Here is a 25,601-nt window from a genome sequence, read left to right on the forward strand (position 1 = left end):
TTTACCCATTTCTGCTCCCAGCAGAGCCACGACTCGATTTCTCAGCTGCACAGACGGACAGAACTGCGGTCCCTGCTTGGGCTCAGCCATGTAATCCACATTTGTCCTTCAGGATTTAAATGATGCACAGTGTGGACAGAGATTTATTTCAACACACACTGGAAAATAGCACCATTTTTCCAAAGTTCTGGCATCTTTCTACCCTAAAGATACCAGTCTTCCCTATTTCTTACCAGAATACAATACACCCACTACAAAATTTGAAAACACCCATAATTTCACAGCACAGTAGCGTCACTAGAGTTCTCTAGCAACAAAAGCTAGAGGGTGTAACTAAACCAGCAGCAATCAGTATTTGCATGCAAGCTCTTCATTTTGTGTCCTGAGCTGAGCACGCCTGCTATGCTTCCCAAAACAACAAGCAGAGAAGGCATCCTTGAAGGCCTACAGTTACACACACACACACACGCACACACACACACACAAAACCCCTAAAGCTTGTAGAGAGGACACTTAAAAGAGCATGAAGCCATATGATTGGCCGTATGGAAAAGTGGTATAAGTGTTTGGATCGGTTTTCGGGCAATTTTTTCTCCCAAGGATTACCATGGCCAAAGGATGAAAATGGGATCACCAGCTTTTACAGATACCTTCCCCCTACCCTTTATTTTTATTTATTTATTTTTTAACCACAATGACTGCATTTGAAGAAGTTCTTAGCTCTCCTGCCGTGCAGCTGCTTTTGAGGACTGACATTTTCCCTTATCACTCTTGCAGCCAGTCTTGCTACTAAGGAGCAGAAATACTCCTGCTCGAGCATTTGCCACCTTCTGCAGGCCAATCCTTTAAGGAGGCTGTGAGCAGCCAGCTGTTCCTCCTCACTTGCACTGGGAAGGAAGCAATTCCCATTTCTGGACTGAGGCCCTACATCTCCTCCCTCCCCTATTCTTCCTCCCAAAAAAAGCAGACCTACCCTCCCTGTAAGCCTTGTTTCAAGAATAAGCAAACTTGGCCTCAGCACAGTTAGGATTCACACCACGGTTTTGTTCTATTTATCGACTCAGCGTTCATCGTTTGGATCACTGATGCACAAGGCGCAGGGGGGCAGAAAAGAGAAAAGAAGGAGAAATAGTGCAGTCCCTTGGGCAAATCACAGTGTAGCACAGACTCTGCCAAGAGCATTAAAGGCTCTGATGTGCTACTGTATAACAGAGCAGAAAAGAACAGCCCTGAGACACACATCGCTGACATCCTGGATGGCATGAGCACAGTCTGGAGGCCTTTATCACTTCTGCTGTGTTCACAGGTCAAAAATCTTCTAACAGAGCATATAATGGCCCTCAAAGGAGCAAGCGGGGAAAAAAATGCTTAGGGCTTCCCAGAAGTTGCAATGTCAATTAATAGGAATCCTGTGTGCTACTAATATATCCTTAAATCTTCTAGCCAGATCTCTTGAAGGTCTGGAGGCACTCTGGGAGGAGCACTAATTTCCCCATTCCCTCCAGAAGGTACCATACTGCTAACAGTCTCCAGCATTAACTATACCAGGGCCTTGTCCTGCTTTTCTCAGGGTTTCAACTCACCTCCTTAGGACAATTCCCACCCACACAGCACTACAGGGCAGCTGGGCAAAACCTCCTCATTGCAGGGAACTCCTCTACCTTCGGGATCCTCAGCAGCACAGCAACCACCCCGGCCATCTTATAGCGAGCCCACTCACACATGCAAATCCTCAAGAGGGAGGATGGCAAGGTCCGTACCACTAACAGCAGCAAGTGTGCCAGAGCGGGCAGGGAATAGTGCACTGCTTTGAACGCAATGCAGCTGAGGAAAAACTTATTTAAATTCCTTAGGAAGCAGGACTTGAGTCTTCCTGCCCTCCAGGATAACAGAGAGAACCAGCATTGCTCTGTCTCAAAGCATCAGTAGTTGAGCTGGCTTCAGGCTTCAGCAACAGAGCGGTCCATCATTGCGCGCAGCTTTCTGAAGACACGCAGCCCTGTGCCTACCTTTCCTTGTCCTGGAAGGGACAGAGAGCAGGTTTTGGTAAGCGTGCATTGCCCAGGCAGCTGGTCACCACTTCTGAGCACAGTCAGGACTCCCTGCATCCAAGCAGCTCAATGACAGCGAGCTAACAGCACTAACTGAAATTGCAAGGTAGATAGAAATGCCAATAGCTCATGCTTCTTGATGGCATTCCAGCAAGCAGCAAAAGAGAAGCCAGGCTTTCCAACTTAGGCTAAAGCTCAGGTGAACATTATATAAAAAAGCCCCATACACAGCCACAAGCTTCATTCCTCTTAAGAGGCAAGGGAAGTACTGAGCTACTCTGCTCTGCCTGACAGCACAGGCTCATACTGTTACTTAAATGGTAGCCTTGGGAGTTAAGGTCGCATGTTTTTCCATGAGGTCTTAGAAACCATAGCCAATTTGGAAGGGAAAAGAATAAGAGAAAGCACAGAAACACGGTGTGATAACATGGAAAGACAGCAGGACAAAAGAACTGCAAGTGTCACCCCTTGGGAACAAGTGCATGGGGATAAATCACTGCATTCTGAAAGCTTCAACCCTCCCTGTGCAGCTAAAGAAAAGACTGAACAGCTCCCGTGTGATACACCTCCAGCTACCAAAGGGGCTGCTCACACCAGAGGTTATCATAGTGCCTCCACTGGGTCACCGTGATCTAAAAGGCATTAAGCATTCACTATCAATTTCTTCAGCGTTAACTGGTATTATTTGGAAGTAATTTGAAGGACTGAGCAACATATCCAGATGAGATCTGCCAGGCTGAGGCAAGATGACCACAAGATTATTAGATTTTATCCAGTGAATGACTAAACTCCATTTGTCCTCAACAAAGCAAAGATCTGCTAATGAAAATTTTCCCTTCCTGAACTAACCAAGTGACCAACAGCCACAAATCTGATATTAACTTTTCTCAGTTGGCAAGTAGGACCAAACCCTTTACCATCAGTATTAAAATTATTAGTACACTATGGAGCACATGAGAATTAGATACAGAAGGTACTTCCTAAATATGCACCATATCGGGAATTTAGAATATTCTCTTTTGCAAAAAAGCTAATCACTTTTAGGTTTCTTACGTTGTCTTCTTTAGGAGAATTGTACCAGGATACTTCAAGCATCTTTGTGTTCTTACAGGAAAACTTTTGTCACAGTTGAAACAGGCAGTATGGAAAGAGTAACACAAAATTGCCCAACCAATAGAGAAGGGCAGCAGACAGCCAATTATTATTATTTCCTAATGTAAATAATACACACACATTTCACTGAGTTACACGGACACCTGTAGTTTTCCTTCCAAATTTTGTGTATTTTTTGCTTTTAAATGAGAGTTCTGTAAGACGGTATCATTCCTTTTGGCAACACCATGGGCTACAGGAACTACAAATTAAATGAATAAATGGATATTGACCCACAGCATACACCATAAACCTTTACATAAGATTCACTTTATTGCCTCAGGAGCCCATGAATTTTATACCTCACTGGTATTTTGATTTCCCTGAATTCCTAAACTCACAGAAACAGCTCACAGGGCTAAATAATAGTTGCACTATTGGTTACTAATATCAGTTTGTGCAGCATAATACCACATGTCCAACCAAGCACCAGAATTCCTATGAGGAAAGAAAATCTATATCCCCAGCGGCTGCCTGCTCCCACTATCTATTCCATAGCATGTAACACTTGCATCCTTTAGCTTGTGCAAACAGCTGTGGGCTTCATGGTACATTTCAGCACTACTCTGGTTTGCTGCGGTGTTTATGTTAATATCCTCCTCCCCAAGACAACAAGTGCTTGTGGACCTTGTGGGCTTCCTACTAAACAGCTGGTTATTATATCTCTTCTTTCAATTTCAGAGATAAGGAACAGAGATTAAACTTCCTGGTCTCCTACCTACACGCAGGCATGAGGTGAGATGCCACAGATTAGTCAAGGACATTGTGTAAAATGGAAGTTGATTACAGTTCTGAAACAGACTTAGTGAGGCACTTAGAAACAAATATACCTTCCAAAACTTCAGCGTCCCCATTTTGGAAAATGGAAAATGAGCCAATTCACCAAAATGCTCAAGGGCTCACCAAGTAACACTTTTAATCACATTGATACTAGTAATATCAAACAATAGCGGAGAAGAAATAGCATTCAGCTCACAAGGTCATTTTTACAAACCTACAAATGCACAAGCTCAGGTGCTCTGTCACCTAAAGCTCTGCAGAAAGTGCCAGATCTGCCCTCAGGAGCTATTTGGGGAAAGCAGCCCATCAATCAAGAACACCAGCAGGGCCGAGCGCAGGGCCACAGAACTGCTGCACTCACACATACCCCAGGGCCAGTGGCAGCTAACACTGCTCCTGCAAGCCCACTAAGCACGGCTTGGAAAACTCACCCGGGACCTGGGAAATTCTGTCTACATCCTTCTTAGCAAAGGAAGGAAGCATGAACATGGCTGAAATGGGCAATACATCATTCTGAGGAGAGAACAGCCTTCCCTCTTTCAAACATACAGTAAATTAAGCAACACTGAAGGCAAATACCCAAATACTGTTCCCTCCCCACATCACTCACCCACTGAACTGTCATTTTCTGCTGCTCTGTCACTGGGCACTGCAGAGATAACCCATCCTTCCCATTCCCAGCCTCGCTCCTCAAGGAGGTGACAGTGTTCTGGAGAAGCCAGCACCATCTTACACTCATGAACCACTGGGACCCCGCATCTCCAGCCTCTGACATACATCATGTGCCTAGCAGCTCTCAGTTGTGGGGAGATTCTGATGTGCAACTCAAAGGCTGGGCCAACTCACTACCAACAGGCACACAAAAAATCAGAACACAAGCACTAGATAAAATCTGCATTAATCAGAGTACGTCGAGTTAAAGGCGCTAAGACTCCAGCATTAGTTCTCTTTATAGTTCACAGGCAGCTGAATTAAATCAGAAAACATTTTTGCTGGGAGGTATTTGAAAGATCAAATCTCACTGATAATTTGTTTTCTTTTTCTGCACAAAAACGGTACACTTGAAAGTGGAGCCACTTCCTATAGAGACAGATTTTCTTTGTACTGACCAACACACTAAAGCACTTCATACCCAACACACAAACTCCTGTTCCTTGTACTCTATCTCTGCACATGATCTCTATTCTTTTATTTTAGAAGGTACTGTGTTGAAGAAGCCCTTCTCTCATGCTTCCAACATCTTTCATAGCCTAAAATCATTTCTTTGGTACTATATTCTTAAACTCCTAATTGCAGAGAAATTACCAGAGCAATCTCAACTATACCATCAGCTGGAGAGGCCATCTGTTAAATTACTGCTTCCTCTGAACTCTTTTAATACTCCATCAGCATTCAGAAGAGTGTTGTTGGATCTTGGGTCCCAGTAGTAATTTTAAAACTACATAAGAAATTCTGCAAAAGGGCAGATTTTAGTTTTTTTATTTCCTTTCCTAAAAATCTCCAAGTCATTTGCTAGATGTCCAGCCTTTTGGACTCTCAGGGCACCTAGTGCTCTGCCAGTGGCAGCAAATTAGGCTGCCTGGTTCATAGTATTTTAATTCTGTCTTCCCAAGAGCTGCAGGAAGACCAGCTTCTATTGCTAGATGGCTGCTGGAAAATGTGACAGTGACAGCAAGGTCAGAGATGAACGGGTGATGCAGCATTAACTGATTTCGAAATCTGTTGAGGAACATAAATCAGAGGGCTAACTGGAGAGCAAGAAATGCCATAAGTAACATACTATTTGTAATTAATATTTTGGCCACAGAGATACCAAAGCTAAGTACGAGAGAATAATGATACCATCTTAAACAAGCACTGTGTAAGAGCAAGTGCGTTGTAAAGACAGACTGTTTTTTAAAACAAAATCTTGTTTCTTTGTTTTAATATATTGCGCAGAAGAACCTTCCACGTCTTCAGATTTCGAAAGTATTATCCTCGTGTTACAAACTCAGAAACTGTCAAAAGAGCAGAGGAGTCAATTTGGTCCAGTACCATTGTAAACATCCGCTTTGATATCCAAGTGGGAAAATAAATATTTAAAATGCAGAAGAATTGACTTGGTGGTGCTACACATTTGAAGTACTTTATTTTAACAGCATTCAGTATCTATCAAAGTAACTAGGGTACAAGATATGAAATTGTACCTTTACCTTACCATAATTTGAAAACTAATTTTCAGCACCGTATAAAGGCAAAGCTCATTTTTTTAAATCCTTCTTTGCATTCAATTGCCCTAATAAATAGCTATTTCATCATTATTAAATATACTTATGATTTTTAAGTGATTTATTCTTGCTTTTATAAGCCTACATTAGAATTGCTTTTCTACTTCTTTAAACGTGGCTTTCCCCTAAAGCAAACCATAGCAACTGCAAAGAAGTTACCTGCACCCCCTAAGATCAGAGCAAATTGCTGAAGCATTACTAATTTTGAGGTGGGAGGAGTTGAAGAAATTAGGGCTTTTATATAAAAAGCTTAAATGACTCACAAAAACTCTTTTGGCATAGCTTATACATGTCTGACAACAACAACATATATAGCATTTCCCATCATCCAAGTGCTGCACAAACTAGTTGTTCAATTGTTCAAACCCAAACCTTATGCCCAGGACAAGGTATTTTCAGGTAGGTCAGGGAACAGAACACGTTTGTGACAACAGGGAACTGGATGCTACAAAGCAGTGGCCTCATCAGGTCTGCTAAACTACTTGACACTTTGCCTTCAATAATCCGTTTTTTTTTTTTTTTTCTTCTTCCCCTCGCAAGTAACAGCTACCTGGTGTAACAGCCCATGAGATCTTCAAAATAGCCAAAAAATGTCTGCAAGTGGTTAGGTAAACACAGTCACATCCATTTATGGCTTTTGAGCTAAGCCAAATTGCCAGACCCATCACCAGTAATAGTACAGTGCCACACATACACAGACGTACACAAAAATTATCCAGAAATCGAAGGATGGAGCCACATACCACGTTCAAATGGACTGAAGGGCTCTGTTAAACAGGCATCAACACCAGAAGGCATCTTCTGCATGTGAGTCTTACCCATTTATCACAGTAGTATTTGCTTGGTAATCATTTCCATAAGCTGATCAAATTCCACCTTATAGTTGCTTTATTATTCTCCAGTGCTCTATTTAATACATTCCAGGTTCTCACTCCTCCAATGATCAGAAATATATTTTCAGACTACCTCTAGTTAGAGCCGGCTTATACGCACTTCTTGCCGTATACAGAGCTTCATCTTTGTAACTAATGCTATAAAAAGAAAGTGCTTTTTTTTTTTTGCACTGCTGCTGGCCTTCTGCCCTGAAGACAAAGCACTCCCAAAGGAAGAGCATCTATCCATCAGATAACACAGTGGCTTTCCCTAATTAGGGTGCAGCTAACATTAGCCGTTCAGCAAGTGAACAGAAGGCTCCATATATATTGCTGCTGCTGCTTCCACCTACCACCTGCATTTCTGCTTCTCTGCACCCCGTCCCCCCTGCCTCCTCACCCCACAACATTTCCTTTGTCAAATTCTCCCACTCAACTTTTTGCCTGAAATAGCCTTTCTCCCCTTACATGCCAGGTACAATCCCCTCCCTTCCTTTCAACACTCTCTCACACCATTTCCCTTCATCTGCTTTGTTCCACTCAGCTCTGCTTGGGGGCCTCCATTGCTATTAGCTATGCTGCACAAGGAAGATTTTGCCTCAGTCATCACACACACTGTCACTCAAGAAGACAAGTGTGGGCTTGAAGACCTTCTGCAAAGCACACCTGACAGGGCACAGAGATCTCGGGCCTCACAGTGAATAGCAGTTCCCTTTTAGCTCTTCACCAGGCAGTGACAACTAATCCTTCAATCCATACAAGAACCCAAGGGGGAAATATGTTCACAATGACCCATAAAGGGTAGAAATAGGTGCAGACATCCCCATATTCAGGTTTGGCGCTGTCTGCCAGAAACATAGCCATGCTTCCGTATCCAAGACAGCAAAATTGTGTGGGATCAAAGAGCACCTTTGCCCAGGGATGTGGAAACACTGTGCACCCACAGACAGGCTGCTTTCAGACTGGCGCTTGCAGCGTTCTGGAAAGGTGCACCTGGAGCAGCCAGGATGTGCCCTTTTACACCTGTAGCCCATGTTATTCAATACAAGACCTTTCCAGCCTGAATGAACGAGCCTGGCAGCTGCTGCACCCAACATCCTACTGGAAGAAAAAGAGTCAGTCGTACTGTAACTTTCTTCTGCCTAAGAGGATCTCCCTAAACAAGGCAACACTTACAGCAAGTGTGCAGCTCTTCAGCTCCATCAGGTGTGCAGATGTTCCTGGTCCTCTGCAGGAACTCCACCAACCTGTGCGCTTTTTACTTCACAGCTTTGCTTTCAGAGCACGCACAGTACTTAACACTTCTAAGGCACTTTACATTTCCTGAGCACTATACAAACACCAGCTAATTAGAGACACTAACTAGCACATCCTAGGAAACTAAATGTCAGTGGGCAGGGAGAATTCCCCCCCCCCTCCCCTCACCCCATTTTAAAAAAAGTAAAGTTAAGGATTGAAAGATGTCTAAGAATATGCTCTGTGAACTATGGAATAAGCATCTTCCAACAGAAAACATTATCTTTGGGAATCCCATATTGCCATTGTGGAGGAAAGCCCCAGCTCACCCTGACCAGATATGAATGCAAGCAGTTCTGCCATAACTGCTGAAAAGGGATCACACAAACTGCCAGCTGCAATTTCTATTCACAACCGACCTCTGCATTGTGCCGCTCTCCTCCGGAGCCGGCGCTACACTGCAGCCGTGCCTCTAGGGGCTCTGCTCTGAAGAAAGCAGCTGAAAAGAATTTGCTAATCTCTTAATTAGGGGCACCCACTTCACCTTCTACAGGAATAATTTAGAGAGCCTGAATGAGCCACATGTCACAAAAGGCAAAAATTTAATAACTGAAACCAACTCAGATTGTTGGTTCATTTCCCTGTACCTACACTCAGCCGTGCAAAACACTGAAGGGAAGTACTTGGTGTTAATTAAGAACAGCTTCAGAAACCACTCATCATAGCCTTTTTCAACAGGCATCCTTGCTCTCCAATTTCTGGTGGGAGTTGCTTTACACCAACAAAGTCACTGATTTTAGGTCTTAAGCATAGCTCTAGAAATATAACAGCTAGGGCCATGCTCACTTAAATTTTCATAAACCTTGTTTAAGCCACAACAGCTCAGGGATTAACTGTACTTTCCTAGCTGAACTACTTCACTGCTTGGAAGATTAGAACAAAAGCACGCACCAAACCCATGAAAGATGCCTGTTAGGTCTCATCATCCATTCTGCTCCCTCCTTCCTCAGACCTCCCACACAAGGCCAGTCCCATGAAACTTTTGTGCAGTGCCATGGGCATAAGAAATAAATCAAATCCCATCAGAGTTATCTATTCTAGGGATACCAGGGGCGTAAACTGCACCCTGTGCAATTAGTGCAAAGGTCAGAGTTAAACTCTCTTCCTTCCCACTGACATTTTTACAGTGCTCTGCTCAGAAGAGGCTGCACACACCCTTCTGTCTACACCCACCAGCTACAGTAGGAAAGAAGAGTAGGGTCTGCCTCCCTTTACATAAAAGTCTGTCTCCCAGCTATTCTCAAGTGTCTGGGGGAGAAACTCTGTGCCTAGAAAATGTCTCCCTCTCCAGTCAAGAGGGACTCAGGTAGTGAAACAGACAAACAAAGACACTTGGATACCATGGTGATCAGGGCCAGACAAGAAAGCAAATTAGCTCCCATTATGATAATGTCCTGGCTTTCCGAAAGAGGCAATTTGCATGGAGCCACTGAAAAGCAAAATAAAGATGATTTAACAGAATTTTTGCTTACTGTTTAACCCTGTAGCAATGGGACAAAAGGTCTGGACCATCAGACTGCCACTCTTTGCATCAGCAGAGATGGTCCAAATATAAAAATATACCTGACCAGAGCTCCCTCCAGGTGTAATGAAGCCTCACTCTGCATTTCTTCTGGTAGCACAGCAGCTTATGCACAATCTGAATACACCGCCTGGAGAAAAAAAAAGAAGGGGGAGGAAAGGCCATGGCATTAAGGCTCACCACCAACTTTCCCAGAAATTTCACATCAGACCTGGAAATGTCTACAAAATAAGCACATTTGCCCCTTGCAGGAAACAGACAAATTCAAACCCTAAGAGAAGATGTGGCTCACTGCCTGGAGCTCCCAAAGGGAAGGGATACCCAAAGAACCAGATCCAGAATCAGGTTTGAGAAAGATCAGAGACAGGAGCTGGTATTGCACTTTAAACACACTATGACAGGACAGACTGCAGATGCAAGAGTACTATCCTTGGATTTTTAAGCTTTATTTTATGTCTGATATTTTTTCCACACTTTGCTGACCTCATAAAAGGACCCCAAGCCTCAATGAAAGGAAGTAGATTCATTTGCAAGTTCCATCTATATGAGATACAACTCTCAGACTTCACAAAATATGGTCACAGAAGAGCTTTTCCATTTCTTTGGCCAGGGGGATGAGACTAAAGGAAGTTACACAGCAAAACTAACTGCAGGATATGTAATTTCATTGAGAAAGGCCTGCAGTTCACCTATCTGGAAGGGGAGAAGGGGATTTCAGACCATTTTTCAGGATTCTTAACCAAAGCATTTAAGTATGAGCTCAGAAATGATCAAGCAACACACCTGCAAATTCTGAAATCCCCCAACACACAGCTAATATATTTCTGAAGTCTCCAAATCCTGCAGGCCTTTATGACATCTACTGTTTATACAAAATCCTCGGTGCAAAAACATTTTTCATGAATAACTAAACAGGCAATAGAGCAATTTTCTAACACAATAGAGCAATTTTCTAACACTAGCTCTCATTGCAGACAGAGAGAAAACATATCCAGGTATGTATTTTGTAGTCCAAACTATGTTAAGTTATTGACATTTAGAAAAACAGAAGGAATTTTCAAAAAGAAAATTCCTTTTTTCAATTTCTTTTTCTCAAAACGCATTACATTACTAGTAACAAAAGTCTCAGAAAAGATGCTACTAAATAGAGTACAGACAAAACCAAATAGAAATCAATTAAAATGTTTGTTCACAAATTACCCAAAATGGAAATAAATGGTTCAAAATAAATCTTTCAAAAACCTTCAGGAATAACATGCACATGGCATTCATTCATCTTAGCAGACCCTTAGATAATCTCAAACACGAGGGAGCAAGGACTGAAATGGCAACCTTAGAGCAATAAGGTAATAAACATTTACAGCAGCTGAGCATCACCTGAGTGCTAGTTTTCATTCTCAAATTCTACCAAGAAAAAAAATGTAGCTGGGATAGCACTGACAGCTTGCATTTAGATCAGGGACAGCAAATGTTCTAAGGAGAGAGCTACCATTTCTGATGTAACTGGCATTGGAAGATCTTTAATGAATTTCAGATTACACATTTGCTTGGCGTGAGGATCAGAATGGCCTCTGTGAAAAGCTGTTTAGGGCAAAAAGGCAGAAGGAATCTGGAAAATGCTAAAACATTATTTCAAATTATAATAGCCCTGAGTGCAACATATTCTGTAGCTGTACCTTAGCATTGAAAGCTACTGGTTGCATAGTATTCCTCAGGGAAAGCAGGTGCATGGGGAAACAAAACAAACCAAAGAATAAAATAAAATAAAATAAAATAAAATAAAATAAAATAAAATAAAATAAAATAAGCAACCAAACAAACCGCCCCCCAGCCCTTAACAGCCCTGGTGCCCCTCCCTAAGGGGCCTGAGCACACCACCTTCAGAGATGCAACTGCAACCACAGGGTATTCTTGGGGTTTGTATTGGGGATTCATAATATACACTGCAGTCAAAAGCCACTTTTGGTCAAAGCAACTTGGATTTCTCTTGTAAATATTAAATATTGCCCTCCATTGAGGCAAGCCTCAGATTGTCACTTTTAGATGTATTGCAGAGAGATGACACCCACTGTGCTTGCAATAACCATGTTTGCTATGGGACTGTTTCAGACAGGAATGCAATGAAAAGACTACATAAACATGCCAAAAGGAAATGGACATCAATGTCCACTGATGGTTGCTACTGCTCATTATTTCACTCCCATGAGGATTCTAGACGGGAATTTACCTTCGAGCCTGAGCATTTCACATCTTTCCTGGGAAATTTCAATACATGATGCATCCACAACTAATTCTGTAATTATCATAAAATAATTTCTCACAAACTTCCTATTGAACAATATAATCCTTGCAAAAGCACCTGCAAAGTCAGACCATGCTGAAAAGTTACTTTAAGGAAAAACAGCCTATAGTTCGTCTCTCTTCTATTAAATATAAGGATGCTTAAGCCTTGAGGGGACTTCAGAACAGTATAAACAGGGAATAGCCAGTGATCTGCCTAAATCCCAGTTTTGCCCTCCATGCTAAAGGAAAACAAAGCATCCCACCGGCCCTGCAGGACACAATGTGTGCTCTGCATGGCCCCATCCTCCTCCTCCTCCCACTTTCCCTGGTGCTAGATTTTACCCTTGCTGCCTACCATCTTGCAGAAAGTCTCTCTCCCATTATCTACTCTGTCTTCCAGGCCTCATGCCAGATGCACCTGGTTTCTGAAATTGGCTTTTCAGTTTTCAGATCAAGACTCAGCTTCTGGAATACCTGAGCATGTATTCTATTTTTTTTTTTTTTCAGAACCAAGTTCTTTGTATTTGATCAAGCAGATTAGGAAGTCAGTCTGGAAGGTAGAAATTCATTTTGCTTTCAATTTTCTGGCACACAGACTGTTTTTAAAGTAGAAAAAATTGCTGGAAAAGTTCATGAAAAGCCATCCAGCTCCCCACCAGCCACAAAATATTATTTCAGCTGGAAGATTGTTACACAAGCAGAACTCAAAATCAAACTTCAAATGAAATTATGAGTCTGCCCACAGACACTTACACATAGAGATCCATAGGAAATTCTTTCATCATGTGTGTTACAATGAACTCCACCATCAAATCTAAGACAGAAAAGAAAATGATAAAGTGAAGAGCTAGCTACAGTTAAATTCTGGCAGACAACAATGAGGAAATCAACCTAACCTACCAACCAACCAGACAATAGCCCTACTGAGAAGAGAAAAAAATCCTCCTCCCTCTCCCCTCCACCCTTTTATTCCTTAAAAGAATTAGACATCTTCTGGAATTAAAAAAAGAAAAGAATACATATTATACTGGAAGTTGAGAGCATATAATGCAATTTGCCTTAAGTCACTGCTTTCCCATCACTATTAATCAAATTAAGAATACACCACTTATTCTGAAGCTTAGCGTTGCTCTTGTATTTCAAGCCTTGTCAGGAGAGGAGAATTCCATTAAGAAATACATTTTAGAAAGTGATTTCCATCAGAAACCACATACAATTCAAAGGTTTACTTGCAGAGGTTTTTTAGAGAACACCCATTTATCCATAAAATCAGTTTTGAAGGAAGTAAACCCGGACTGATTTTAAACACAGTCTAAGCTTCTGCTTAAGCTTTATTCAGAAGGGAAAAAAAAAAAAAAACAGAGAGAGACTGTCACTTTAACGTTTAAGGGATCCCAATGTGAGTATAAGAGGCAAAGAGCACAGAAATAAAATCAAAAGACAAAGTTACTATGGCTTAGCTAGTAAGTGCTAACTGAGTGTGAGTGTGTGCCCTCTGGCCAATGCACCTTCAGCATAAAACACATTAGCTTAATCCATGTTTGTGGTAAGAACTGTAAAATGTGACTTCCTAGGGTCCAAACAACCCTGCAAGTTGGCTCAGTAGGGTCCAAAAACAGATGGCAAAGAATGTAAGAAATCTAGCAATTCTAGATGGATTCTTCCCCTGGCTGTTCTATTCCAGCTTTCAAAATCATCCGCTTGAAAATGCCAGAGTCAGAAACTGCATCTGTACCATCAGACTTAACAGCCATCCAGGGACCCAATCTCCATCCTTTTCTGTACTAATTTATGCTTTTGGCCTCCACAGCAGTGAATTTCACAATTTAATCATAAACTGAGTGAAAAGCTTTCAACTGTGCTTCCACATGCACAGGTGAAACCAACCCCAGCTACTGGCATTACTATTCTTTTTTAGCCAACACCATCCACCTCAAATACCTGTCCTTTCTGTAATCCTGCCCCCATTATAACATCTAGAAAGCGTTTGTGACTAAATTATTACACTCACCTAAAACTATTATTGTACTAAGTAATGCTCCTCCACGTTGCTATTTATTCAGGCAAAAGGAGGCCCACAGGCTTTTGCAAAGCTTCCTATAAATGTACAAGATTCATCTCTGTAACAGAGTAGGATATAAGGATGGACCACCCACTGCTGGAAACCTCCTCAGGACCTAATCTCCCTCTTTCTAAGGCCATCTGCTCCTTTTCCCATTGCCTAACAAAAGATACTTTGGCAACCCGAGCAAACAGGCACCAACAACACTCACCTAGCACTGCACACACCAGCGGGCGACAGGGCAGGTTCTTGTCTGCTGCCTTCTTCCTGTGTCTCATTGGCTTCAAATAAAGATTAAAAGAAGACAGAAGTCTGAAGTGACATGCTGCACATTACGGTCTATTTTTCATGCAAATAATACCATCAACACAGTCTTGCCTTTATCTTTTTCTAATTGCACTCTCACCTATATTAATCTTGAAAGCCAAGGCTGGAGCAAAGTGCAGCCACTTTTCAGCATGTGGACAGCTGGGTTTGGGTTACTCTGTGTAACTGGAGGGCACAGCCACATCACAGGACACAGAATCATACAGCAATTCCTCTGATTTGCTCCTGATCCAGCAGCCTGATTTGTATTCTTAATAGCAGATGCAGCATTAAATGTTTTTGGTTTTGATTGCATGAGACCAAAGGCTATCTGAACGGGGAGTTTGCTGCAAAGCATGAAATGTTCATGCTGTTATGTACACTTTAAGATAAGAAGTTTTATTCTGTCTGTGACTTTTTATGATTCCAAACATCACTCTGCTGTGGGTTGAGGTGAAACTTGACAATACCACTAGGGAGAATACCTCAAGTCAGGATAACCGTTCAGATACTTGCAACTACACAACTTCATGAGCCAGGTAAGGACACTTCCTCCATGGATACCCAATGGGAAAAGACTGGGAAAAAAAAAATACTTTCCTCCTTGAAGGTGAACAAGTCACCCATGAGAATGCATAAGGTGAATCTGAGCAATCAGGGCAATTTGGATGGCCATTAATATATGACACAAGGACTAATGTTTGCTGAAGGTTAGGACAGAACATTCCCTGTTACTGATTTCCTCAGACACCTCATGTTACGCTGCTCTTCACTAGCTACACTGGCCAGGCCTCTCTCAAGGACCATCATTACCACAGACGTCTGAATTAGCCAGCAGGGTTACAAGCTCTTTGTTCTGTGAAGGGGAAGTCATTCAGGGAGTGATCTCAAGATCATTCCCCCAGTATTGCTTTTATCATAGGATTTCCACACAGTCTTAGCAATCTAGGCTAGGTGTCTGTGGCACAGTTTTCAATATACAGGAACTCAAAACCTCAGTGTTCTCATTCTCAAGAGAAAGCAAAGCATCTGTGGAGAAAGACTCACCATCCTATGTAGGTTTACTCGAAAATTCATGTTGTCATCATGCAAAAAAGCATTAGCATATTGATCCTATTGAAAAGCACAAGAAAGGGAGAAGAAGAGAGGATCAGTAAACTGCCCAACACCTTCCACTTGGCTCTTACGTCCCAAGTGTTTTTGTACAAAACTCTCAATGATAAGTAGTTAAAAGGTTAAAAAGCTATCTGTCCCCTCCTCTGTTTCCTACCTGTACCTCAAGTGGGCGAGGGAAATCAACCCCTCCTGCCCCCAGCTCTACTTTAATTAAAGTCAGCATTACTATTTTTTGTTGTTGTTTTGTGAGCAATTTTCTATTTCTTTTATTTGTTCATCCAAATTGTGGCCTGCACATACCACAGCATCCAGATTTTAACAATTGCTGCATAATACATGAAGTCTCCCAGACATCTGTGATAAAGCAAGGAGAAAGGTTTAAATCAGCATTTTGATAAACCCCATCATGCCAGGAGTTACTGCAGCACAGGTAGTAAGTAGGTCAATCAGCCATCTCACCCATCAGGCAAATATCTTTCCAAGAACAGCTCTAAACCAAACTAGTATCTGGGTAATGCACAGCCAGGCCAGGTAAAAAAAATACATCAACCCTTTAACACCACAGCCAAACCATACCCTTGCTATGTAGAAGCAGCATTTCTTATGCTTCATTATCTACACATCTGCCAGGAGTACTCAGGTTCCAAAAAAACTAGTTATAAATGTTTGAAGCAAAGATGTTTAGCTTTTAGACTGCACTTTGAAAAAACCTTACTTCATAATCCTTACATTGGCTATGAACTTCATTGCTTTTTGTCCCTTATTAAGGATCAAAGATTTTTACTTGCAAGAGAGCAGAACGTGAACACACACAGGTTTCAGTCACCATTCAGGATATCAGTCAAACCATCGCATGCACTTCCCATGACACATGTGAGGAAGACACATGAGACAGGACCACTTCCAGCCAAGGCTAACGACATAGCCCTGTTATACTGATTTCCCTCTCCATCATCTGATGTGCTGCTCTCTTGCTGGCAGGGACCAACCTGCCAAACGGCTTTATTTCAGACACGTCCTTCTTGGGCAGATGGAATATGGCACCGCCCATGATCGCTCAAACAGCACAAAGTTGAAAGCCATTAGCACAATTACACATCTAAAAGCCTATAACATCTGAAGGTCTCTCAACAGCATTTAACTGTTTTCTCTCTCTCAGTCCCCATGAGCTGACTAAATCAAATAAGATCTTCAGTTTTCAAGTTTCAACCCAATTTCTCAGTTTTCAAGTTTCAATCCAATTTTAACAGTATTGCATCAGGCTTATCAGCAAGATGTAATTGCTTCAGGCCCTCATCACTCATTACATTCAGCTCCTCGTCAACAGGAAGCAGGGGACAGGCACACAGATAGGACCCTGTAGAGAGAGCACCTGCTGAAGTGTCACACAGGAAACCTACCTCTGCTATGCATGTCAGGATAATCAGACACAGCTTGCCACTGTGCAGCCGGTGCTCATCTGCAAAGAAGCAAAAACAAATGAGCAGTGCTGAAGAGTCAAACAGGCGGAGGCCCTTGCTCCCGCAGCTTGGAGATTCTTTCTACTCCTGCCTCTTCCGTGATAGACACTATCTAACCACACACATGGAGCTCTCTCTCTCTCTCTCCAGCTTAGCCACTAAAGTTTTCCCAAATCTCTGCCAATAGCAAAGTTTGATTTGAATCTGTCAGCATTGTGATTACCAGTGGGGCTTTTCTCAATTTTACCTTTGCAGATATTCTGAATACTGGGGTTAGTCCCTGCCTTTCCAACATAGCTGAGACATGCTGTCCCCTCTGAGAAAGGCCACCCTTGTCATAAGCTAAGAAGCGCACAGCAAAGCTTTGGTAGAGGCACAGCACATCTTAACAGACTGAGCATAACGCTGGGAATCTGAGTCCCAAGTTACAACCCCAGCAGTGAGAGAAAGAACCTATTTTGCTCTGTTTGTTTGCTCCCTTCATGAAAGGAGGAAGTCTGCAGAGACTGTGCATTTTAACTTAGAAAAGTTAAACCTTGCTCAAGTTTCACAACTTATTGTTCATCCTAACAACTTCAAGCAGCTTTGTCCCTGAAGGATAACCGGAGTATTGAACAATTCACAAAGAATGGGACTGAGGAAGAAAAATGAGGAAGTGTGTTTTATTACTATTTTTTAAAGCTCTCTACTCTGTATTTTATGCTGACATACATCATCGATACACATAAAGTAGTAGCGTAACTTAGGAAGGAGGAGACCTCTGATCCAACCCCTGGCAAAGTGGTATCATGACTTGTCCAGTCAAGTTTTTAGAATCTGTGGTATTAGCATACTGTGATATCTTCAAAGATGGAGATACCACAGCATCCACTGACTCCTGTTCCATTGCCTGACTATTCTCAGTGTGATAATTACTTTCCTTAGATCTAATTAGAATTTCCCCTGCTGCAGTTTGTCTGTTATCTGTCGTCCATTTACTGTGGATGTCAGAAAAGCCTGGCTCTGGCTTCTCTACACTCTCACATTAGGTAGGATGTAGTGAACTTGATTTAGGGATATCTGTTCTTAAGAACAACTATATTCTGAGGAGCTCAAAATCACACATTCCTGAGACCTTTAAAAATTTCTCCAAAACCTGTGAAGGCTAAACAGACATATGGCTTAAGAGTCAAGCTCAGAGGAGAGGAAAACCTGAAAAAGAAAAACTTTTGTATAGAATAAAAAAAATACAAAAAAAAAAACCAGCATTAGCCAAGTGTCTTACATCTTTGCAGCTCACCTTAACAAACACTTTGCTTGCTAGTGTGCACAAAATATATATAAAAAAAGATAGAATGGGCTTAGCTAGCAGTTCTGTCCAGTTTGATGCCTCTCGTTTTCTGTTCTAAGGTGCTGAGGAACAGAGTTTTATTAACAACATCTTTCCTGAAGCATGCAGGTTTCATCTTGCTATACAGAGTAAGAGAAAGCTATTTTGGAGTGGAAGAGTTAAGTCTCTCCTATGTCTCCTTACCTCAGATAAAGTGTTTTTAAGGAAAAGTTTTCTACTCCAACAAAGGAGAAGAAAATGGCCTCAGAGAACTCTGATACACTGGAGTCTTGTTATCTTTCTATTGTAAGGCCTCCCTGTGTATATTTTAGGTGCTGCTACCACTTCTCCCTGGGGATCATGCTATAAAGGCTCCTGTTCCCCACTAAATACTCTGCCTTCAGCCAATACCTGTCATGAACAACATGCCACTTGCAGCAGACTTCCAGGCAATGCAGGCTGGGCCTTGCGCAGCCAGAGCATCTGTCGTTAAGGGCCAAGCAGACCACTTCCTGTGGGAGGCCTATCGGTATGAACCCTACTTTATAGATGGAGAAAATACAGGCAAGATTTTTGTTTTCCTCCCAAGACAGCTCCCCCTAACTGGCACAAGAGACAAACCAGGGAGGACGATCTATCAGAAGACAATCTATTAAATTACGCTCTCTGGGACATGACTGAAACAACTGTCTAGCCTTGGATGTGCAGCAAGCCAATCCTCCTCCTAAACATTACTCTTTGTGTCTTGAGACAGGTGGGAAGTTCAAGCTATTTGTTCTCTTTCCTTTCCTGCTGTATTGGTATCACTTGCTTTCTCTTACACAAGAAGAAAAAAAAATAGGCAAGGGCCATATTTAGAGTCAAAATATAAACAAATTAATAGACCCACTAAAATTAAGAGACAACAGTTTTGAAGGCATTAAATTGAAGTGTGCAATACACTTTTCAAGTGATTGATCTGTGAAACTCATTGACACATGGAGCAACATGAAGGCAAGGAGATTAAAGATGCATCAGCTACATACATTTCCTATACAAACTAGAATCAAGAAAAAGAAAGAAGCATCAACTCTGGCCTCATTCCAGAATAAACTCATCAGTAGTTGTCTTGCTTAAGTAGAAGTCCTCTCTACTGGTTATTCCACCTAAAGCTGATCTGGTTTGGCAGTTCCCAAGGCACTAACCATACTTTCCAAGTTACAGAGTCTAATAAGTGCAGGAGTTAAATAACACTGAAAAAAAAATCCCTAAAATTGAGCCCCATCTCAGAAACTTCAATCAACAAGAAAGACCCTTAAAAAAAGCAAACAAGAATAATTAGAGAGTTGGTAAGCCTTCCTCACGGGCACAGATCTGTAAGAAATGACTGAGCAAAGATTGAGATTTTGAGCTTAAAGACAAAGGCAAGAGCAAACATGAAAGCAGCAGACTTCAAAAATAAAGGCTGTCACAAAAAAAAAGGGGGGGGGGGAATAATCTGTTTTCCACATCTATCTTGCAGAATAGTAATTAATTTAAATCACAGGAAAAAAAAATGGATGCATATGAATCTCAAGATAAGGTTAGTTAAATCCTGGAATACACAGGTCAAAAAAAGATGTTTTATTCAACCTGCTAGCAACTAGTTTGCATACTGGAATACTGGACAGGAATAAGATGGCCAGTTGCCCATTGTGTTACACAATGTCGAGTATCCATAAAGTTCAACAAATGGTGCATCATAGCTCCTCTGCTATCTGCCTATTTCTGTTCACTCACATCTAACTTAAAACAGTCTATATTGGTAACAGGCTGAAGTATGGTACAAAGATCACCTATTTTCACAGTATGGTCCTGCACATGCAACCAATGGGCAAAAGAGCACACTGGAAACCTGGAGGAAATGATGAAGCAATTCATCATCAAGCTTCAACTCCAGCAAGCCAAAAACAGACAGTCTCACCCCACACAGCTACTGGGAGAAACACAAAGCACAGATCAAGCAAATTGCTGCAAATACAATGCAAATCAGAGCCACCATCTTTATTAAAGAGATGCTTGCTTAATCAGCTACTACTAAAGGAAAATGGAAACACTTCCTCCTACACCAAATTCTGCCTTACATGTCAGCATCCAGGGGTTCTTAAAAATACAGTTCTCTGGTACTCAAGTTTCCCCCCTCTGATAGAGATCTGGCATCAGTTTCATTCCCACTGCCTGTATAAGGACACACTAAGACTCCCTTGGTTATTATGTACTACTGTTACTACATTCTTTCCACGCTTATATCTTTCCTGCTGGCATTGGGTCTCTCCCAGTCCCATATAATTGTTATTTGAGAAAATGAAATGTTTTCTCATTGACAAAAGTTGGAACTTTCAGTTCTTTGAGAGGAACTCCATTAGTGTTATTTCTGAAGTCACTAGATGTGTTCCTGTGTGTCCCGAGCTTGCCTGCTGTGTCTACAGCCACATCAGAGTTGTTACCTTTTGTGTCCTGCATCACAATTGAGCTGTACTTCAAGAAGGTTATCAGCAGGTTGCTGGTTTGTACATCAGCATCCAAAGGCAGCTCTGCAGAACTTATAACTGGAACAAAGCAGATAAGACACGTTTACCCTCCACAAATACAAGAGATAAGTATACAAAGAATTAAGTCACCGATTCACAAGGGTGGGCTAGAATTACCTTATCTGTAGGGTCACGTGAGCTCTTCCTCCTCCATGACCACCAAGCAAAGATTTTGTCTTAAAGATTGGCATTGCTCTACTCAAAGACCATTTTTTCTGTTCCAGGTACACACTGGGGTATCTAGCAAAGGGATAACCTTCTTCCTCTGCCCTCCATCCCCAGGAGATGGAGTTTTAGCAGTCATCAATATTCCCAACCCAGGAAGCACAAGAGATTCTCACAAATCCATGTCTAACTCCTATAAGTGACATAGCTAATGTGCAGGCCAGTCTCTACGTAGAAGGAAACATCTCCAAAGATCCTGAAGAGTTTCAGTAATTGTGGAATTTAAGTTCCAAAAGGTTCACATCAATTCTCTCCTCCCTGCCAGGGAGAGGGGCTTCTTGCAGAAGCACCACAGAGGACGGGAAGGTAATGATTATTGCATGACCAGAGTGGCTTGCTGCAGATTAGCCTATAAATATTTACTTTTTTCTTTTTCTTTAAAAAGAAAGTTCACCAATGTTTCCCAAAATAGAGAATTAGAAACAGCAGCTTTATAGATCAAGAAGTAGAAGTAGCAATAGCTTGTGCCACTGAAATGACAGCAGGGAACAAATGTATACTATCCATTTGTGCAGCAGGCTGGCAGCTCACGGGCATTTCTCCAGGATATGCTCCTCTCTACCAGCAGCTCTAGTTTTGATACCTTAACACCAGACATCATCTTCCTTAGACTTTACAAGGAGCTATTTCATTTACCCAGCTAATTGTGCAAGACCCTTCCTGCTCACTCCACAAAGTGGAGCTGTCAAATCCTCATGGTGTGAGAGTCATGTCTCTACTGATGATTGAGCCTCAGCTGCCCACAGGGACCATTCTCAGCCCATCCATTAGGCAAGGCTTTACAAGAAATACTGAGAAGGAAAAAGCAAACGGGAAGAAATGCATCGTGCATTTACTAGAGGTCGGGCCTGCCAGATAAATCTGACATCTCTTTCAAGAAGATAAATTAGAGACACCAAACAAACAAACAACAAGCAGAAGAACAGACATGACAGATGTATCAAGCAAGATGTTACTAAAGCATCTGATTCAGTTCTGCATGAAAAATGAAGAGTGACGCCAATAGAGGGGGACCAATAGAGAAACTTTAAGTACATGAAGTATCCGACAAAGGAGAAACGACTGGAGAAATGATTAGTCTGGGAAGTTACTACCAGAGTTAATTCAGTTCATTTTAGGGAAGCTTTCTATTCTGTTGTTTGATAATCAATCTACTTCAAACATAACTGCTTGAATTGCATTAAAGAAATGATGGAGCTTTCAGCTGTTGAAGGCTGCACAGACTGTTTGGGTCCATTTACCTTTGAAGCTCTGGGTTTCTGACATGCCGCTAACATGCCCAGCCTGTTGGCAAAGTCTGTGCAGTGACTCTGGAAGCTTTTTCGCCCCCGCCCTCTCCTCCAATATTATGAATAGTTCAAAGATTTAGCTAAAAGTCTGAAAAAGTGTATTTATATCCTTAGCGGGTCCTCCTGGAGCTGTAACAATGAACGCACTGAATGAATATTTAACAACGGTAAGCAAATTGACATTTAACTACTATGATAACAGACATACTTGATTTATATAGTATGGATCAACAGTTTCCAACAAAATCTCACTTGAAAATAAAATTTAAAAATCACTCTGAATAACGCATCACTGTTCCGCCTGGTTCATGCCACAGATTTTATTTTTAATATGCTTTGAAATTTTAAAAGGCCATAATTCACATTATAGGCTACCAGCAAGTTTTAAATCAGAGCATTTTTAAACCCAGTCAACACAAAAGATGCCTGAAACCCATAGATGGATTTTTACATGTTCCTGTAACTTGAAAATAGCTCAACTACATTTTTTTTTAGATGTAAGAAAAGAAGAAAGCAATCTTTTCATTCCAAAGCTGAAATGCTTCTTGCTAACTCTCAGCCATAGGCAAATTTTATAGTTGAGCTGCAAGACCTTAGAGAATGAGCAAGATTCTGACGTATATTTAAAATAACAGCAGTACTGAAGAAGTGCCATTCAATTTAACAAAAGCCAAGGTCCTCGGGAAAAAAAAAATCAGAAAAGAGGAATCAACAAGGTGACAGCAAGTAGAAATAAAGAATGCTTCCCAAAGCAACTGCTACACACTAGGATCAGCTCCTTAAACTTAATAACCTTACAAGCAGCACAATGCCTCAAGCAAAGCTTCATGAGATCACTGCCTCTGTTGAAAGCAGAATGGCTTTTGTTTTGCTTTTGGTCTTTGATACATTAGAAAAGATGGAAAGAGTGAGAGCGCACGTGTGTGAGTGAGCGCGCTCCAGCTGTAGATGGAGGTAACAAATTCTGCAGTTGTATAATAAAGTGTGTGGGTGGCTGCATTTGCGACGAACACTTTGAACAGAAGCCCACAGAATGCCCGTCTCTACGTTTTATGGAATATACGTAGGGAGAGTTGAGACTTTTTTAAATGAATGCTTTTGATATCCATGGCAACCAGAGAGAATTCATCTACAAGGAGGATCATTTTTTAACTAGGGTATCAAATGACCTGAAAATCAGACACCCCTGGGTAACGCAGGCTGTTTTTTCCCCCAAATATTTCCAAACTCTGCTCTATTCAGTCCGACTCCATTCTTTTTGCTAAATACTTTCTCCAGATCCAGACGATGTCACTGAAGTACATGTCAGGAACCTTTTGATTTCTTCTCTTAATTTGGGTTAAACCTAGCCTACCTTAAATAAAAACAATGTTTTATTTTAGATGACCTCAATGGGTATTTATGTGGACACTTTGCATATCTCACTTAAAAGAAAGAGCTCAGTGCAAGCAACCTTTTACAAAGCCAGTCAGAGAAGGAGGCAGACAAAGGGAGGAACACCTCAACCCTCCGATTAGATTTAAATCCCAATTAATTCAAAGCTAAGGACAAGTATATTAATGACAAGCAGGAATCCACTGTGAGTCTTTGTATATCTCTTTCAGCAACATATACGCTGAGGTAAAGAACGAGACAACTGATATTAGAGATATTCCTAAGTAAAAGCCTACATAAAACAGGCTCAGGGTATCTTCAAAAGGACACTGGGACAGTACTATTTTCAGAAGTAACATCAGCATAATTTCATTGACCAACATACCAAGGAAAACAGGAACTACACAATTCATCTTTTAAACAGCTAAAAAGTAAGAGAATGCCTTTTGTTCACATTCAATAAGGCAGTCTCTCCAAAAAGAGAAAACCAGGTTACATCTGCTTCAGATGGACTGCATTAGTTGCCATCTTGAGAAAGTGCTTTGCTAGTTAGACTTGTAAATGTTTGCCCCAGGAGAACATGACATTTCTCACCATCTGAGGAAGGCGGGGTTGTTCCGAGCGGAGTGACAGGTGTTGTTGGAACTGGGCTGGTCGGTGCTGTCATCAGCCCCATCTCAGGATGGCTCTAGCACAAAACACAAATACCCATACACAGGTCAATAGCTTTTCTCTGTGCTAGACATACGGATCACTATTCGTGCTGCTTCAGACTCTCACACAATAGATGTGACTAAAGAAATCAAGAAACTTCAACCTCTCTTCCAAAAAGCAAGGCTGTGCTTCTTGACCCTGGACACCAGCAGTTAAACCATACATCAATATCTTTAGCTGCCAAAGCATACCTAACTGGTGGCAGTCCCCAATACAAAGCTATCATGCCTTTCTCCGGTCCTGAGTAGAAGACATGCAGACACCTACACCACTTATTGCTTTTGGTTCCTCTGAAACAACCAAAGTGTGTGCAATTAAAGGCTTCTTTAACGATGTTTTTATTTCTCTTTTTAAAAGCAGAAGTTCCTTCCTCTCCCCAGCCTCCATCTGCTCATATTTAAAGATGATGGCAATTTATTACTTCCCTGCCTCGTTGTAAAGCCCAGGTACCACAGGAAAAAAGTGCATAGCATAAATAACGCTATCATTATCGATCCTTTCTGCTTCCATCAGTTGGTTGGCTCTCCCCATTTCATCTTTGCTAATAGTTGCTGCCTAATTACTGCTTTGACTTTACTCTTTGGAAGCTTCCGGATCTATCCGGACTGGTGAGACTAGAGGCAATCTGCCATGCTATTTTAAGTTTGGCTGCCAAGCAGAATGTCCATTTCATAGAGCAAGTTTTACACAAATGTATCATCCTCGAAGTATATTATCACAACTTCAGAATAAAAGGGATGGAGAACCCGATTTTATGTTTGCTCCACTGGATTTTCTAGAACACAGGCAGATACCTCCACATTATCATTAAATCTTTGCTCATTCTAAGAACAACTATATTCTGGCCTGCATCAGGAGGAGCGCTGCCAGCAAGTTGAGGGAGGGGATCCTGCCCCTTCGACTCAGCTCTGGGGAGGCCGCACCTGGAGTATTGGGTGCAGTTCTGGGCTTCCCACAACAAGAGGGACATTGAG

At 41.7% G+C, this 25,601-nt stretch overlaps 1 protein-coding gene across 4 annotated transcripts in view; it reads right to left on the reverse strand.

The window, feature by feature from the left end:
• Positions 1-25,601, reverse strand: part of ARMH3 (armadillo like helical domain containing 3) — a 121,454-nt gene that overhangs the window by 69,987 nt on the left and 25,866 nt on the right. For 2 of the 4 annotated variants that reach the window (XR_015913594.1, XM_088528699.1), the window contains exons 14-20: positions 24,508-24,601; positions 20,942-21,043; positions 17,108-17,166; positions 15,639-15,704; positions 14,497-14,566; positions 12,977-13,037; positions 9,982-10,070 (exon numbers count right to left, since the gene is read on the reverse strand). Coding sequence is in view for 3 of the 4 variants with exons in the window: in XM_088528699.1 (XP_088384825.1) it covers positions 9,982-10,070; positions 12,977-13,037; positions 14,497-14,566; positions 15,639-15,704; positions 17,108-17,166; positions 20,942-21,043; positions 24,508-24,601 (541 nt within the window). In the remaining variant the exon portion in view is untranslated. The remainder of the gene's footprint in view (positions 1-9,981; positions 10,071-12,976; positions 13,038-14,496; positions 14,567-15,638; positions 15,705-17,107; positions 17,167-20,941; positions 21,044-24,507; positions 24,602-25,601) is intronic. The other 2 variants (XM_088528700.1, XM_088528701.1) reach the window with 2 other exon arrangements.

The sequence above is a fragment of the Tinamus guttatus genome, unplaced genomic scaffold (assembly GCF_059628265.1).
Source record: "Tinamus guttatus ecotype Peru unplaced genomic scaffold, ASM5962826v1 Tinamus_guttatus_pri_ptg000314l, whole genome shotgun sequence".
Classification (NCBI taxonomy): Eukaryota; Metazoa; Chordata; class Aves; order Tinamiformes; family Tinamidae; genus Tinamus; species Tinamus guttatus.